General features: G+C 49.1%; 1 protein-coding gene across 1 annotated transcript in view; it reads left to right on the forward strand.

Annotated features, from left to right (window-relative positions):
- Nucleotides 1-4,200: 4,200 nt before the first annotated feature.
- LOC119406764 (putative protein kinase C delta type homolog) overlaps nt 4,201-17,500 on the forward strand; it is a 59,040-nt gene continuing 45,740 nt past the window's right edge. Inside the window, exons 1-2 of the mRNA XM_037673495.2 lie at nt 4,201-4,210; nt 15,876-15,977. Coding sequence (XP_037529423.2) covers nt 4,201-4,210; nt 15,876-15,977 — 112 coding nt within the window. The remainder of the gene's footprint in view (nt 4,211-15,875; nt 15,978-17,500) is intronic.

The following is a 17,500-nucleotide window of genomic DNA, read 5'->3' on the forward strand; positions in this document are numbered from 1 at the left end:
CCACAGACTGAAGCCTAGTCTGTCGGCCGGCAAAGGTCATCCAAGAGGACAATTCCTCAATTACACGAAATATTTATTGGCCTGGTGTGCGACCGATGGCGGCGCTGCGAACGGCGCCTGTATGACGTCAGAGCGGGGATTCGCGCGCTTTCGTCTGCTACGTAGGCCCAGCGCCGTGTTGAAACTACCGTTGTGGTAAATCTCAACAAAAAAGCAGTTCAATTGGTTATCTTGCGTGTGATGGCTACTGACGCTGTTCGAACAACCGTGGGTCTGCTTTTAACGTTCATTTAGAGCTACAGCTGTTTCGTAGAATTGCGGCCGCTTGTCTCCGCAGCGAGTGCTGCGCAATGGTGAAGTACTGCGCTGTGCCTCAGTTTACTTCGTCCGCTCGTGAAAAAGGCGTTAGCTTTCACAACTATCCTAAGGACCCGAAGCTGAAGAAGAAGTGGATAGTCAAGTTCAGAATGGGAGAGCGCCCCACGCCTTCATCGATAGTGTGCAGCAAGCATTTCGCGGACAGTGACTCTGCTACCCACCGTACGCGCCACTCTTAGGTAAGCTTGTGACCGCGTTTAAGCGCCTCACCAATACTTAAGCCGTTTATTGCACGTAGGCTATAAGCAGAGGCGACTTACACCAAGCCGTCCCACAACCTGCCGCGAAAGCCCCCAGAGAAGGAGTCGATGACGCGGCCTCCGAATCGCCTCGCAGAAAAGCGCGCCTCGTGAGCTCAGCTGAGCGGAGCAGGATATCTGAGACTACGGCTGCATTTGGATGGTGTATATACGTATTTTACCTATGAAGGCAAGCGCGCGCCTAGCGGCCTGCTTATCATAAATTCATAAGCGAAACCTGTTGCCGCTGTTTAGTGCGCATTCTCTAAAAGTTTTTCACCTCAGGCAGTGCAGACACTTTTTTTAAAAGCGGCGCTCTTTAAGCTTTTCGTTAGGCTGCGTGGTGTGAAACTCGAGCCAGCTTGCCTTTGCCACGTTAATCTCTGTGGCCCTGTGCGTGGTATAATCAGCGTTTAACTATTTGTTGTATTCTAATACCCATGCGACGGTCCTGTGCGGTGTTAATATGAACTACGACGTAATATCATTCTCACTGAACCAACATTACGGGACAAACTGCGATCATGGGCATCGGCAGGGTGTGCAACAAGGCGGCACTTGCGCACTTTTTTGCAGGACGAGAGCTGCGACGTTGATCCGCTGACGGCCTCGACCGCGCATTCAACAACGTGGCCTGCGTCGTACACCGTCGCCCTCGATGAGGCACCGCGACCTTTCACAAGCTTTATCTACATTGTAGATGCTGGAGAACGGCACGCTTACTGAAATATCGAAAGAAACACCTAAACTAATTAGTATCGTACGGTGGAAACAATATAACGAGCGAGAACACTCGCACATAGTTTCACTTTCTTAACAGCAATGCGGTCGGTGGCATCGACGCACTTGTCGGCCATTCGGGGGATTTCTTGGCCCTGTCGATTGGGCCGGAACTAAAACAAGTTCAAGACGCTCGAAAACATTCGTTGCAGGCGTTAGTTGACCGTCGCGAGGCTGTTCCTTCGACAAAGTTTCCGCCTGAAGCAGACGATCCGCACACAGGAGCAGCGGCTGCTGCAGCGCGGTTGAGAGCGGAGTCCCCGCTCTGATGTCACACGCGAGAGGGCGCCACTCCAAGATCTCGAGGCCAATAGCGAAACGAAACAGCGCGAGTTCATATGACAGTGCCCGAACGCCCCGCAAGCGGCTACATCCTCTCTGCCGCCGCCTATTTTAATCTAACAAGAAATACCTCACGCCGCGTGAAATCATGATGTCAATGGGCTGCTCAAACGAAGAGTAAGCCAGAACGAAAACCGTTAACAAAGGAGAGTTGAAGCTGGACCGTTAGAGAACAACCGCTATAAAGAGCAGTTTGTTTTGCGTAAGTGTAATACTATGGAAATAAGTTGTATTCCCTTACTTGAAGAATATTTTGCATTCAAATTAGGCCATGCGGCGGGCGGCCCTACAAATCAAATAACTTTTTTTTTCTAATCAGCACTGCTTCAGCAAGGGCTACTCAGGTGACACTCAGTTATTCGAATTCAGGACTGACCTTCACTTTAATGTGAACACTAGCGATCAAACCGATTGCCTCTTCCTGTATTTCGCCAAGGCTTTCGATACCGTCCCTTATTGTAGTTTAAATTCTAAATTGCCTGCACTTTGTATCGATTCATTAACCCTGTCTTGGTTAGGCAACTTCCTCTCTTCGCGACACGAATTTACGGTGATCAACGACATTTCATCTAACGTTTGCGACGTGACGTCCGGTGTCCCCCAAGGCAGTGTGCTAGGTCCATTACTTTTCCTTAATATACAATAACGATGTGCTAGCTAACCTTTCATCATCAGTTAGGTTCTTCGCCGACGATTGCACCATCTACCGCAATACTAAATGTTCTTATGATCGTTCTGCGCACCAAAACGACCTTGACCTAACCTTTAGGTGGTGCGAAAGTTGGCAGATGTCCCTTAACACCTCTAAATGCAAGTTAATCTCGTTCACTCGAAAGCGTACTAACTCGGCATTTCACTATACGATTAATAGCACCATTGTTTCGACAACCCCATCGTACAAATATCTCGGCATACACCTGTCATCGGATTTATCCTGGACTACGCATATAGCAGCTGTTTCATCCAAAGCGTCTCAGATATCTCCGCAGAAACTTGCGCAACGCTCCTTCTAAGGTACGCGCATTATCATATATTACTTACGTTCACCCACAACTACAGTATGCATCATTCACATGGTCACCATGTCAAGATTACCTATAATCCGTGTGTTGGAAGACGTCAAGAATAGGGTAGTGAGATTCATCTCTGGCAACTACGACTATCCTTCCAGCACTACCTTAGTAAAACAAGACCTTGCATTTCAGTCACTGGAAGAACGCCGCGTCATTGCTGTTTCATGTTTGTTTCACAGGCACACTATATATAGTAATAAAGTTCACTGTTTTCCACTTCATCCTCTTGTGCGCACATCCCGACGTATTCACAACGCACGTAGTTTCATGCGCATTCATGGTCAAACGCGGACATTTAACTCATCACCGCTACCTAGAGCCATTGCACGTTGCAACGATCTTCCAGATCGCATTGTATCCATCCCTAATCGTAAAACTTTTCGAGATAACCTGATTTCGTTGCATTTCAGCATTGTATAACGTTCTTGCACCTTGAGGTTTGTAACCTTTGTTTCGCTTCTTTCTTACTGTTTCTTTCATCTGTTGCTTTTTTTTTGCTTGTCTGTATTTTTTTTTTGTAAATACTGATGCCCCCTTAATGCCCCTCGATAGGCCTGTAAGGCATTTTGAATAAATAAATAAAACCGTCAGCTTCCGGAACGGCCTCACAGAGTGCGCACCCTGCGGACACCGAAACGCGTGTTCAGGATCCAATTTTCGTTAAGTCAGAAATTTTCTGATGCCTGCAATCCTGCATGTCGGCTCTACAACTTGTCCTGCAGAGGGTTTTTATTCAACTACCCTGCAGACAATTCAACGAGGCCTCCATAGAAAGCGTTCTCCTTTTACTTTTGGCTTGCACCGTCGGTACAGCGCATTCATATATATCGTTCAGATATATTCATGTTCTACAAGCTTCATGGCGCTGTTCTCATGCACTACAGAAAAAGAATGCGGGTTTGTAGCCCCGTGCTTAAGACACTTGCCTTCGGAACATAGGGGCCTCGGTTCGACCCTATCCCCGCCAAAAAAAATTTTTTTTTGGTTTATAATAAATTATTTAGAGTGGCGATCCTCCCATGTGTCAAAGGGGCAGACGGCTAAACAGTTTCCTCGTTCAGTGGACATAGAATGATTATGCATTTCAGACAATATACAGCGTACTGTGCTATCCTGTGGGAGAGCGCCTAGCCGCCCCGAAAAGTAGCGCTCAGAGTCTTCACAGACATATTTACAAAAAAAAAAAAAAATCAGGCTGGACGATTTGAACGTACATTACTATGGGAGAGTGCTAAGCCGTCCCTAAAATGAGTAAATGTGCAACTTTTTGCAGCAGTGGGTTTAGAAAATTTTATTGTATCACAGACGGTTAACAACAATAACAATTTAACATGACGTTTTCTTGCTAGAAATACGTTCATGAGAAGGGCATAACATAATTCGGTAACATGGACATAGGTAAACACATGAAATGACGCGGAGGTAACAAGTACAATTGATGTTTAGCACATTTACACACACATACAAATGTACTCAGAAATGTTTTTCAGCCGTGGCGCGGCCTGGATGCTTCGGATTCTGAGTAGTTTTATTTCCTATCTCAAACAGACAGCACTCGTCGCTCAAGTTTGCCTTCGTTTTCTTCTCACGGTAATTATTAGGAAAATAGGACAATGGCAAAAACAGCACTGTCACTGCTTTTCACCCTGATCTTCGAATAAAATTTTTATTGCAGAAAATAACTGCCGGAAGACGCCCTACTTTTTACTAAAAAAAAGATAGCATGCGCCTCACTAGAAGCTGGCTACCAACATTCGCTCCCTTGAACTAGGAAGGCGGAAATACCATGTGAATTTTCTACATTTAACGAAACTCGAATTATTCCTTCACTATTCACACTATGCAATCTATCTCTCCACGATATAATAGACAGCATCACCTTGTTCCTCGACACCTTTTTTGCACACCTATATGTTATTGCCAGGCGCAACAGAGAGTTTTAGGGCCGGGGACATCAAGCAGCTTACGTACGTACGCTCTCGCGTTCCTTTGTACTTCCAGTCGCACCCAAGGATAATACAAAGGAACGCAAAAGCTTACGTACGTATGCCGCTTGGGGTCCCCAGCAATAAAACACTCTAATGGAGAGTTTTAGTGCCGGGCACCAAAGCGGCTTACGCACGCATGCTCTGAGTTCCTTTGTATTCCCAGACGCATCCTGGGGAAACAAAGAACGCAAGAACTTACGTGCGTAAACTGCTTTGGGGCCGCGGAACTAAATCTCTTTAACAGAGCAGGGGTCTCAAACTCACCTAAGCTAGCGGGCCGCTGTCGCAAAATTTAGTCCCGCGAGGGCTGGGACGGTGAAGAAAGCTGGAGCGGGGAAAGGGGGCTTGAACAAGATGCCAGCTAACGTTGCCATTTGAAAGAATTCCTTTCTTTCCCATATCTCATCTTCTTCCCACATCTCTGAAGGGCATCTGGAGGCAGAATTAGAGAAGGTCGATTCCACGAAAGATAAAAAAATCACAGCATATCCACGGAGTGAATGATGATGAGTGGGCGAAGCTGCGGAGGTTCATCGGTAAACCGTGAATCTTCCGTGAATTCTGCCCAGTACATCATCACCGACGTGAGATAGGGCGCGTTTATAATAAAGGTTCGATGAGTTATGACGACTTGCAGCTCACTTTAATTTTACATGTACGCTGTGAATTTACATTGTTTAGAAAACCATTGCTTTAGAAAACATCTGGCGTCTTTCGTTAAGCAGCTGGCGTCTTTTCCTTTTGCTTTAGAAACATCTGGCGTTCTTCCGTTTTGCTTTTACAAAACATCTGGCGTCTTTCGTTGGTTTATTTCATCAATCAACGGCGTTTTGAACAAAATTTTTATTGTTTAATCACGCACAGGAGAAATCTCACCAGGCACTACCTTGGAGGTAAATAATGGCTGCTAATGGGAATGAGAGACAGAAGAAGTCGGCTTTTAGCTACCGCTGCGAATTTTTTATTGTTCAACAACGCACAGGAAAAATCTCCCACCGGCACCACCTTGGAGGTCAAAGCGTAAGACTGGTTACGGACTACGACTACGACTACGAGGGACGAACGGGTGCCGCCTTAAGGAGCTTCGCCCCTAAAAACGGTGTATACTTCATGCTTGCGATTTTCCTGATAATTTTGTATGTTGTGCGTATATGACTGCACAGCACGAAATCGTAGTTCGTTTTCAAATAAAAATTTTTTCAACACAGGAAAATTCGACAAGTGTCGCCGGTTGACGACGACCATTTTACGAAGAGTGCGTTTTCGTAAATTCGCAACCATGCTGGCAGCTACTGAAGCTATATATTACAAATACCTTCCTTTTTAGCGGAAGTTGAAGTAAAAAGCAAATGGCTCTTTTCATTTCATGGGATTCTGAGCAAATTATGTATTTTTAAAAATTCACGAAAAACGCTGCGTTTTGGAAAGTCAGTCAAATTTGGGATGCTATGGCTACTTCTGTGAGCATCCTAGCTTGTTCATATTTGCAGTATGAATAGGCTTTTATGTGAGTAATGAACCACTGCATTTGTATTTCTCTAGTAATTTTCAAAGTAGTAAATTTTCATGCTCGAAACACCAAAAAAGACAAAAGTGTTCCTCGTTTCAAAAATCTATAATAAAAAAAACCCCAATCTCAATTTCGTTCAAAGTCCCCCAAAATGTTCTCAAAGGACTGCATAATGATATTATGAAAAAACATGTTGCATCATTTTTATTAGAACAAAAGCAGAAAATGTCAAACGTTGTGTTTCCAGAGCGTGGTGGCTACTGCGTAAAGGACATCTCTAGTAACAAGAAAATACAGTAACACGTCTTTTTTCTTCTCTGAGCTTCGCTAAACAACAGTAATGATCTATTGTCGGAAAGTGGGAACTGTTTTGTAAAGAAAAAAGATCGTTCCAATTAAATGCATTTGCGACACCACTTATATTCCTCGTCGACGGGCAGCAGGGCCATTTTCATTCTTCTGGATAATTTTTTTAGTAAATGCGCTTATATAAAAGCAACGAAGCTAAACGAGAAATTTTGTGTAGCTGAGTCGATCATGCATTGTAAGAATATGAGAAATTGCAAATGGCGACACTGGCGAGTACAGCAGTGCAACCTAAGCACAGCAGCCACACATTGTTTGCCAGGCTTTGTCGCTCTGCACGAGAAAATGCAGAGTTGTCGATTGCGTTGGTTACACGATACATTTTTCACCGCTCGTCGCTCTCCCACCCGGTCTCTGGATCCGCACCGTGCGGATCGTGTGGCGGATCGAGTGGCCCGCGCTACATGCCTTCGTGTAAACGGAGTAGCATGCGTTAGGCGGACAGGTGCAAAGGGCGGCACGATAGACGCCCGCCTGAGCAGACGTCAGCAACGAGCCGGGCTGTGCCAGTCAGCCAAACACAACCTAAGATAGAAGGTAAGCATCCAAATTGTGCTTCACTTTGGTGCGATCACTGTCCTACGCTCTGAAGGTGGCTATGGGTAGGCGTTATAGCCATGACCGAGTTTTTTGTACAGACTACCTCATGGTGCACAAAAAGATAATTCCGCTACAGCGGAATTTTCGTTGTGTAGAAGATATCAGATCGAGTCTCTTTTGCGGAGGGTCATGAAGTAGGATGCGCGCTCAATTCAAGAGGGAGACCAGATCTGCCAGCACTGCTTCAAGAGATACAAGGACATGCAAAGCAGAGCAGATGCAATGCAAACAAAACGTGTTTTGTCCGTGGTCAGAACTGGTGCCACCAATCTACACGTAATCGATTCTTTTTAAACTCTGCATTCATCACATAAGGTTTGACAACGTACACATATGGGCCAACAAAAACCAAACCTCTTGGCGACCGCTCTCCAGAAATTCATTTCCGTTCATGAAGAGACCTTGCCTTTTATACCAATCTCTCAATTCTGGCACAGCACAACATCATAAGAGACGCATGGAGGGAATGCGTTCTTTAGCATGCAAGATGTGAATTATACTAAACTGAAATAGGTGAAAGAAAAGGAGGCTACAACTGAAAGTTCCTACTGTGGACTGAGAGATGTCTAACACTGGCGTGAAGTCGCAAACCACGCAAGTGCATTTAATTGGAAACATCTTTTTCTTTACAACACAGTTCCCACTTTCCGACAATATATCATTACTGTTGTTTAGCGAAGCTCAGAGAAGAAAAAAGAAGTGTTACTGTATTTTCTTGTTACTAGAGATGTCCTTTACGCAGTAGCCACCACGCTCTGGAAACACAATGTTTGACATTTTCTGCTTTTGTTCTAATAAAAATGATGCAACATGTTTTTTATAATATCATTCTGCAGTTCTTTGAGAACATTTTGGGGGACTTTGAACAAAATTGAGGTTGGGGTTTTTTTATTATAGATTTTTGAACCAAGGAGCACTTTTGTCTTTTTGGTATTTCGAGCATGAAAATTCACTACTTTGAAGATTACTAGAGAAATACAAATGCAGAACTTCATTATTCACATAAAGGCCTATTCATACTGCAAATATTAACAAGCTAGGATGCTCACAGAAGTAGCCATAGCGTCCCAAATTTTACTGATTTTCCAAAACGCAGTGTTTTTCGTGAATTTTTAAAAATACATAATTTGCTCAGAACTCCATGAAATGATAAGAGCTATTTCCTCTTTACTTCTACTTCCGCTAAAAAGAAAGATATTTGTAATATATAGCTTCAGTGGCTGCCAGCATAGTTGCGAATTTACGAAAGCGCACTCTTCATAAAATGGTCGTCGTCAACCGGCGACACTTGTCGAATTTTCCTGTGTTGAAAAATTTTTTTATTTGAAAATGAACTGCGATTTCGTGCTGTGCAGTCATGTGCGCACAACATACAAAATTATCAGGAAAATCGGAAACATGAAGTATAAACCGTTTTTTGATCTTTCGTGGAATCAACCAGAAACGTATCGCTGCCGATTTCCAAGACGAGTAAAATCTGTGCGCCGATTCTGAAACATACTGTCACGTGGTCGTGACGTCGACGAAGACAGCAGTCGGTGTTTGCAGGATGAAACTGTTTATTTGGCCGAACTTGTGGCCGGAAAATGAGAACTAGAACTACAGAAATACACGCTGTACAATGATAGCGGCGAACAGGGCGTCGTCCGTCGATCAACTGACAAGCGGTCAAGCGCGTCGGCTTTTATACAGGCGCTATGGAACTTTCCAGCGATATCGCTGGTGGCGGCGTTATCTCTCGACAAAGCTGGAACATTCGCGTGCGGCGCGCAATCCTAACAAAACGATCTACCAAAATCGTGAAGCTTCTCGAACACTGCTTCGGGGCCAGCGTCGAGCGTTGATAACCGTCCTTGCTGGTCAAACTCGAACACATCAAAATAAAAGAAGAAGCGGGCGTGGCATTGCCCCCCTCTGAAAAAGCATCGTCCCGATGCTTGCAACATGGAAAGGAAAAAAACAAGTGCATATACAAATAAATTACAATAACAAAGGAAAACGTAGAGTCCCCAGGTTCGCTAACGCGCAAAAAACGGCTTAAGGCGCACGACATGGACGACTTCAGGCCGTGCGCGGCGTCGCTGGGAGTTCGTAATTCCGTCCTGGATGACCTCGTAGTCAAGAGCGCCGTGACGTCGAAGCACCTTGTATGGCCCGAAGTATCGCCGAAGAAGTTTTTCACTGAGCCCACGTCGGCGTATCGGCGTCCAGACCCACACACGGTCCCCGGGTTTGTACTCCATGTGGCGTCGTCGAAGATTATAGTGACGGCTGTCGACCCTCTGCTGGTTCTTGATGCGCAGGCGGGCGAGCTGTCGAGCATCTTCGGCGCGTTGCAAATAGGCGGCAACGTCGAGGTCGTCTTCGTCGGTGGCGGTTGGTAGTATTGCGTCGAGCGTCGTTGCCGGGCTCCTTCCGTAGACCAGCTCGTACGGCGTCATTTGCGTCGTTTCTTGCATGGCCGTGTTGTATGCGAAGGTCACATACGGAAGGATGGCATCCCACGTCTTGTGTTCGACGTCGACATACATGGCCAGCATGTCGGCGATGGTCTTGTTTAGCCGCTCGGTGAGGCCATTGGTCTGTGGGTGGTACGCTGTGGTCCGGCGGTGGCTTGTTTGGCTGTATCTCAGTATTGCCTGCGTTAGGTCAGCAGTAAACGCCGTACCTCTGTCGGTGATGAGGACCTCTGGGGCGCCATGACGCAGGAGGATGTTCTCAACGAAGAACTTCGCTACCTCGGCGGCACTGCCTCTGGGTAGGGCCCTTGTCTCGGCGTAGCGGGTGAGGTAGTCGGTAGCTACGACGATCCATTTGTTTCCGGTATTGGACGTCGGGAACGGCCCCAGTAAGTCCATCCCAATTTGCTGGAACGGCCGTCGAGGTGGCTCGATAGGCTGCAGAAGTCCGGCTGGCCTAGTCGGCGGTGTCTTGCGTCGCTGACAGTCCCGGCAGGTCTTGACGTAGCGAGTTACGTCGGCGACAAGGCGCGGCCAGTAGTACTTTTCCTGTATTCTTGCGAGCGTGCGAGAAACACCCAGGTGTCCAGACGTCGGGTCGTCATGCAGAGCCTGGAGGACCTCTGGTCGCAATGTCGAGGGCACTACGAGAAGGGAATCGGCTCGAAGCGGCGAGAAGTTCTTCTTAAGGAGAACACCGTTGCGCAAGAAAAACGACGTCAGTCCTCGCGTGAATACCTTGGGAACAACGGTGGTCCTGCCCTCGAGGTATTCCACAAGGCCCCTGAGTTCTGGGTCCGCTCGCTGTCGTTCGGCGAAGTCTTCGGCACTTATGGTTCCCAAGAAGCAGTCATCCTCCATGTCGTCCTGCGGCGGTGGGTCGACGGGGGCGCGGGACAGGCAGTCAGCGTCGGAGTGTTTTCTTCCAGACTTGTAAACGACGGTTATGTCAAATTCTTGAAGTCGTAGGCTCCACCGTGCGAGGCGACCTGAAGGGTCCTTCAAGTTAGCTAGCCAACACAAGGCGTGGTGGTCGCTCACAACTTTGAAGGGTCGGCCGTAGAGGTAGGGGCGAAACTTCGATGTAGCCCAGATGATGGCCAGGCACTCCTTTTCTGTTGTGGAGTAGTTGATTTCTGCCTTTGATAGCGACCGGCTAGCATAACTGATGACCCTTTCGAATCCGTCGGTCTTTTGCACAAGGACGGCGCCGAGTCCTACGCTGCTTGCGTCGGTGTGGATTTCCGTATCGGCGTATTCGTCGAAATGCGCAAGTATGGGAGGCGTCTGCAGGCGTCGTTTCAGTTCTTGAAATGCTTGAACTTGCGACGTTTCCCAACTGAATTCGACGTCGGCCTTCGTGAGTTGCGTCAGTGGCTCGGCGATCCGTGAAAATTCCTTGACGAAACGTCTGTAATAGGCGCACAAGCCGAGAAAACGGCGTACGGCCTTCTTGTCGGTGGGCGTCGGGAAGTCAGCGATGACAGCTGTTTTCCGCGGGTCCGGGCGAACACCATCCTTGCTGATCACATGACCCAAGAACAAGAGCTCCTCGTACGCGAAGCGGCACTTTTCAGGCTTCAAGGTGAGTCCGGAGGTCTTGATTGCTTGAAGTACAACTTCAAGGCGCCGAAGGTGTTCGTCGAAGTTTGAGGAAAACACAACGACGTCGTCCAAGTACACGAGACACGTCTGCCACTTCAAGCCGGCCACTACTGTATCCATAACCCGTTGAAAAGTCGCAGGTGCCGAGCAAAGACCAAAGGGCATGACCTTGAACTCGAACAGGCCGTCTGGTGTTATAAAAGCAGTCTTTTCTCGGTCTCTCTCGTCGACTTCTATTTGCCAGTAACCGGTCTTGAGGTCCATCGACGAAAAGTACTTTGCGTTGTGTAATCGATCCAGGGTGTCGTCTATCCGGGGAAGGGGATACACGTCCTTCTTCGTGACTTTGTTCAGGCGACGATAATCGACGCAAAAACGTAGAGTCCCATCCTTCTTCTTCACTAGCACCACCGGGGATGCACACGGACTCTTCGACGGCTGGATGATGTCGTCGCGTAGCATTTCGTCGACCTGTTTCTTCACGGCCTCACGTTATCGCGTCGAAACTCTGTACGGGCTCTGACGGAGTGGTCTGGCGCTTTCCTCTGTTATGATGCGATGTTTTGCCACGGGAGTCTGCCGAATTCTTGACGACGACGAAAAGCAGTCCTTGTATTGCAAGAGCAGGGTTTTGAGCTGTTCTTGTTTGTGCTTCTGAAGGCTGGGATTGATGTCGAAAGCTGGTTGCGGCGCTTTATTCCTCGGAGTAGGCTCGGGAGAATCGGTGAGGCCGAAAGCATTGCTGGCTTCTACGATTTCTTCGATGTAGGCGACCGTCGTGCCTTTGCTCACGTGCTTGTACTCGTTGCTGAAATTCGTGAGCATAACCGTTGCTTTCCCTGCCCGCAGCTCTGCTACTCCTCTTGCGACGCAAATCTTGCGGTTAATCAAGTGGTGCTGGTCGCCTTCAACAACGCCTTCCAGGTCTGCTGATTTTTGCGTGCCGACGGAAATGATGACGCTGGAGCGAGGGGGAATGGTGACCTGGTCTTCCAGCACATTCAAGGCGTGCTTTCTTGGCGGAGTGTGCGGCGGTAGTGCCTTTTCCGTGGACAGTGTTATTGACTTAGACCTCAGGTCGATGATTGCACCATGAAGGCCTAAGAAGTCCATACCAAGGATGACATCTCTCGAGCAACGCGGCAGGATTATGAAGTTCGCGGGATAAATCCGGTTGTTAATGGTGAGTCTCGCTGTGCAGATTCCCTCCGGGGTTACGAGGTGACCTCCAGCTGTCCAGATTTCGGAGCCTTCCCAGGCTGTCCTAACTTTCTTCAGCTTCGTGGCGAACGGTCCACTGATGACAGAATACTCGGCTCCGGTGTCGACGAGGGCTGTGACGCTGTGGCCGTCGATAAGAACGTCGAGGTCGCTAGTTCGTCGTCTTGCGTTGCAGTTAGGTCGTGGCGTCGGGTCACGGCTACGTCGGTTTTTTCCCCTGCTTCCACGTTGCGTCGTCAGGTCTACTTCGGTCCGCGAGGTTTCGTCGTCAGGGGTTCGCGTCGTGTCCTGAAGCCTTCGTCGTGGCGGCGGCGTCGGCGGCGGAGGGTCTTCGGTATTTCGTCGTACAGCAACCGCACCTCCATCGGTTGCTGCCCTTAGTTTTCCGAATGCGGGCTAGGTGACCGGCCCCAGGTTGGGCCAGTGTATGGTCGGCGTTGGGGAGAGGCGTAGCGGCCTGGCGACGGCGATCGGGAAGGTCCTCGGGAGGTCCACTGCGCTCCTGCCAGGTAGTCGGCAATGTCACGTGGTCGTTCCCCCTGCTGTGGACGCGGCGCGTCGACGGCGAACCCACGCAGTCCCATCTGTCGATAATGGCAGCGGCGGTAGGTGTGGCCGGCTTCTCCGCAGTGGTAGCATAGTGGACGATGGTCGGGGGCGCGCCAAACGTCGGTCTTCCTCGGCGTGTATCGCTGACCGGCTGGCGGGCGGTATGACGTCGGTGGTGGCGGCGGTGGTGGCTGGCGGCGGAACTGCTGGGGCGGTGCGGCGTCTTGACGTGGGCGAGGAGGGGGGGCGTTGCGTCGGGCTGCAGCAGCATAGCTCATTGCTTGCAGCTGCGGCGGTGCCGGTTGAGGAACACCCAGTGATTGTTGGATTTCCTCGGGTACAACGTCCGCAATCGACGTCACTTCGGGCTGTGCAAAAGGTGCGAGCTTTCGCAGCTCCTCTCGCACGATGGCTCGGATCGTTTCGCGCAAGTCGTCGGAGCCGAGGGCATGAACTGCTGCGCTGTCTTGGAATGCGCGGCGATTGTACTGCCGAGTGCGCATCTCGAGCGTCTTCTCGATTGTTGTTGCCTCCGCGAGGAATTCTTGGATGGTCTTGGGTGGGTTTCTGATTAGTCCCGCGAACAGCTCCTGCTTGATTCCTCGCATGAGGAAGCGAACTTTCTTCTCCTCGGGCATCTCGGGGTTTGCGTGGCGGAACAGTCTCGTCATTTCCTCTGTGAAGAGCGCCACGTTTTCGTTTGGCAGCTGCACGCGGGTTTCGAGCAGGGCCTCGGCCCTCTCCTTGCGGACAACGCTGGTGAATGTTGCCAGGAACCTGCTGCGAAAAACGTCCCATGTTGTCAGGGTTCGCTCTTGGTTCTCGAACCATGTTCTAGCTGCATCCTCCAAGGCGAAGTAGACATGCTGTAGCTTGTCTTCACTGGTCCAGGCATTGAAAAGGGCGACTCGGTCGTAGGCTTCTAGCCAGCTTTCCGGGTCTTCGAACGACGATCCGCGGAAGGTTGGCGGCTCCTTGGGCTGGCGAAAAAGGATTGGCGCAGGCTGCACGTGGTCGGTCATCGTCGCTGTGGTCGATGTTGAGATCTGCGGCTGCCTGGGGTTTTCGGGAAGGAGCCAGTGCTCTGGCTGCAGTCCCTTCTGCCTGCGGCTTGTTCGACGATCCGGGATTTCCTTGCCGTCGTCCTCTTCGCGGCTTGGGCTTGGGTCAGCGCTCCGCGGTGGCGTCCGGATCATGAAGCAGCACCTCCACCAGATGTCACGTGGTCGTGACCTCGACGAAGACAGCAGTCGGTGTTTGCAGGATGAAACTGTTTATTTGGCCGAACTTGTGGCCGGAAAATGAGAACTAGAACTACACCAATACACGCTGTACAATGATAGCGGCGAACAGGGCGTCGTCCGTCGATCAACTGACAAGCGGTCAAGCGCGTCGGCTTTTATACAGGCGCTATGGAACTTTCCAGCGATATCGCTGGTGGCGGCGTTATCTCTCGACAAAGCTGGAACATTCGCGTGCGGCGCGCAATCCTAACAAAACGATCTACCAAAATCGTGAAGCTTCTCGAACACTGCTTCGGGGCCAGCGTCGAGCGTTGATAACCGTCCTTGCTGGTCAAACTCGAACACATCAAAATAAAAGAAGAAGCGGGCATGGCAATACTGTGACGAGCGATAGCAGACGACGCTAGGTTTGTGTCTCGCGCTTTCGCGCGAAGAAAACGAAGAAGATCGACGCCGAGCTCGCGCGCGCTCGGGCAGCTTCGCAGAATAAAGAAAAATTACACAATCTCCCGCTAAAGGGGACCATGAGGCGATGCGAAGCCGGACCACTTGCACGATCGCGTTCCGTTGGCGTTCGTTGGGCATGCTACCGCCCTCGCGTCGTGGAACGCGAAGAGGGACGCTACGCGCGTCGTATCTTCCATCTAGCCTGGCCGTTAATTCTCACAGGGCGAGCGGGGAACGCGGTCGACAGGCGGGCGAGAGGGGGGCAGCGTAGGAGAGTAGAGAGAAGGGTAAGGGACGCGCATGCGCTCGAGCTCATCGCGGCGTTGCGCAGGAGAGAATTTCGGCATGTCAGCCCGCGTTTCAGAGGAAGAGTGGAAAGGGGAGGGGAGAGGGGTATGGGAGAGGGGAGGGGTGATGGAAAGTGGAGAGGGAATGTGGAGAGGGAATGTGGAGATGGGAAGGGGAGAGGGTGAGTGGAGAGGAGGTGTGTGGAGAGGGTATGCGCATGCGCAGTAAGGGTGGTCACGCCGCACGCCACCACCACCACCACCTCCGGATTGAGCTCGACCTTAAGATACTTCGCATCTAAAAGGGTCTGGCAGTCCCTTCCTGGTCTCCAATGTGTTCGGTCGTCTTTCTTACGCCGCCTCGGAACCCATAGATTCCGACGGCCACAACGGCACGTCACACATACAGTTTTTGTTTTGCGGTCATGTTTGAACACATGGTGACCACACGGTGTGCCTCACGAAAGAAATGCTTGAGACTGTAGCCATGCCTGAGTAGCTCATGAACAAACTTACTAAAATAATGAACAGATCACAAGGCAAATACATTAGTGCGTGGGCCGTGGACCGCTAGCGAAAGGTCAGCGGGCCGCGCGTTTCAGACACCTGTAACAGAAAGTTTTAGTGTCACGGCCCCAAAAAAGAAAGATAGAGGCCATTGATGATGATGATGATGATAGTTTTTGCGAACGCGTAACGGCATAACGAAAAGCATGACATCTCCACTATAAATGTCCACGGTGTTCAATCTCATTTTCAAGCTCTTTTTCCACCGTCTTGTATGCAGAATGCAAGGTCAACTGCCACAAAAAATGCGAGAAGCACATGGCCAACCTGTGCGGGGTCAACCAAAAGCTCCTCTCCGAGGTGCTCGCCACGGTCAAGAAAGGTGAGCCCATTCTTCTTCACTGAAACAAAGGAGGAGAAGTATTTGTCACGCTTTCCTCGTGGTGGTTATCCATTTTCGGTTTCTTAATACCATCAAAAATAAAATTAATTAACAAGCTAAATAATTGCATACGGCGAGTTCACGAGTTGTCGTTCGAGCAGAGCTCGCAAATCTTCGCACACGCGAGTACAACCTGTTTCGCCAAGCGCCTTCGAGGAACTACATGCCTCTTTCTGCGAGCCAATACTCTAGCGAAGCTAAGAAATGCTGATTAAGCTAAATAATTAAAATGTTCTCTCATGCGTTGATTACGGTACCTAGCCAGTTAACACAGAAAAAAATGCGGCACACGTTTGACTCCCCCTTGTGTTTATTTATTTATTTATTTATTTATTTATTTATTTATTTATTTATTTATTTATTCATTTATGAGAATATGCTCAGGACCCAGAGGGTGATACAGAGGTGATGGGTACAAGCACAGAACTGAATACCAATAGTAGCAAGGGTGAAACGAATACAATAGTTTGTAGTTACAGGTCCTCAGCGGCAGCGATGGAGGGGGCAAGGCGATTCCAGTCTCTGCTTGTCTACGGAAGGAATGAATGGAAAAAGAGATTAGTGCGGCAGAAATGAATTTCTAGTTCATTCTGGTGGCCAACACGTGATGAAAAGTAAGCAGCTTCTGAGACTAATTCCGCACGAAGTACTTCATGGTGGATGATAATTTTAAGAAAGACCCTCAGGCGGAATATTGTTATTTATAAGCGAAAAAGATCATTTTCGGCTTGACTGCCTGCACTGCGACTTGTGTTATGTCTATTTCGTTCTTGTGCCGTTGACTCTTTGTTTCAGTGCGCTGTCACATCAGTGTAGCGCAAATTAAACTGCCAGCGGCTGTAGCCTCCCTCCGTGTTCGCTGATTTGCATTGACACGCCAGCTGAGTAGCCGACATGCTTTTTCTGCAAATAGCAATGACACGGACACTCCGAGTGCGACAGTTTGAGCAAAATGTCAGCCGCCGTTGCCATTTGAAAGAAGGCCTTTTCCATGTCTGCTATATGGGTCAGTTTCGTAGGGTACTCAGCGTCAGGTTTCGAGAAACGTATCGATATTGGTCTCCAGAGTGACTGAAATCAGGACGCCGATTCTGAAATATAGAGTTTTTCTTCTATGGTTATGTTCTAACACATGGTCACCGCATGGGATGCCTCAAAAGAAAGATGCTCGAGTTCAGTGATGTCTGTGTAGCTCATGAACATATCCATTAAGAAAATTTTAAAAATATGGACGAATACACTGATTCCTAACATATTGATTTGCACAGTGTGTGCTTCTTCAAGTGTTTCGTCCTGTATTCCGTGCTGTGCAATTCAATATGTTATGAATCAAGACCAACTAGCCCTACTTTCCGTTTTGTTGTCACGAATACACTCATGTGCGGGCCGGGCCGCTAGCGAAAGGCCCGCGGGCCGCGTGTTTGAGACGCCTGGTCTAATCGGTCAGTTTTCTACCCGTTTTA

Source organism: Rhipicephalus sanguineus, chromosome 10 (genome assembly GCF_013339695.2).
Source record: "Rhipicephalus sanguineus isolate Rsan-2018 chromosome 10, BIME_Rsan_1.4, whole genome shotgun sequence".
Classification (NCBI taxonomy): Eukaryota; Metazoa; Arthropoda; class Arachnida; order Ixodida; family Ixodidae; genus Rhipicephalus; species Rhipicephalus sanguineus.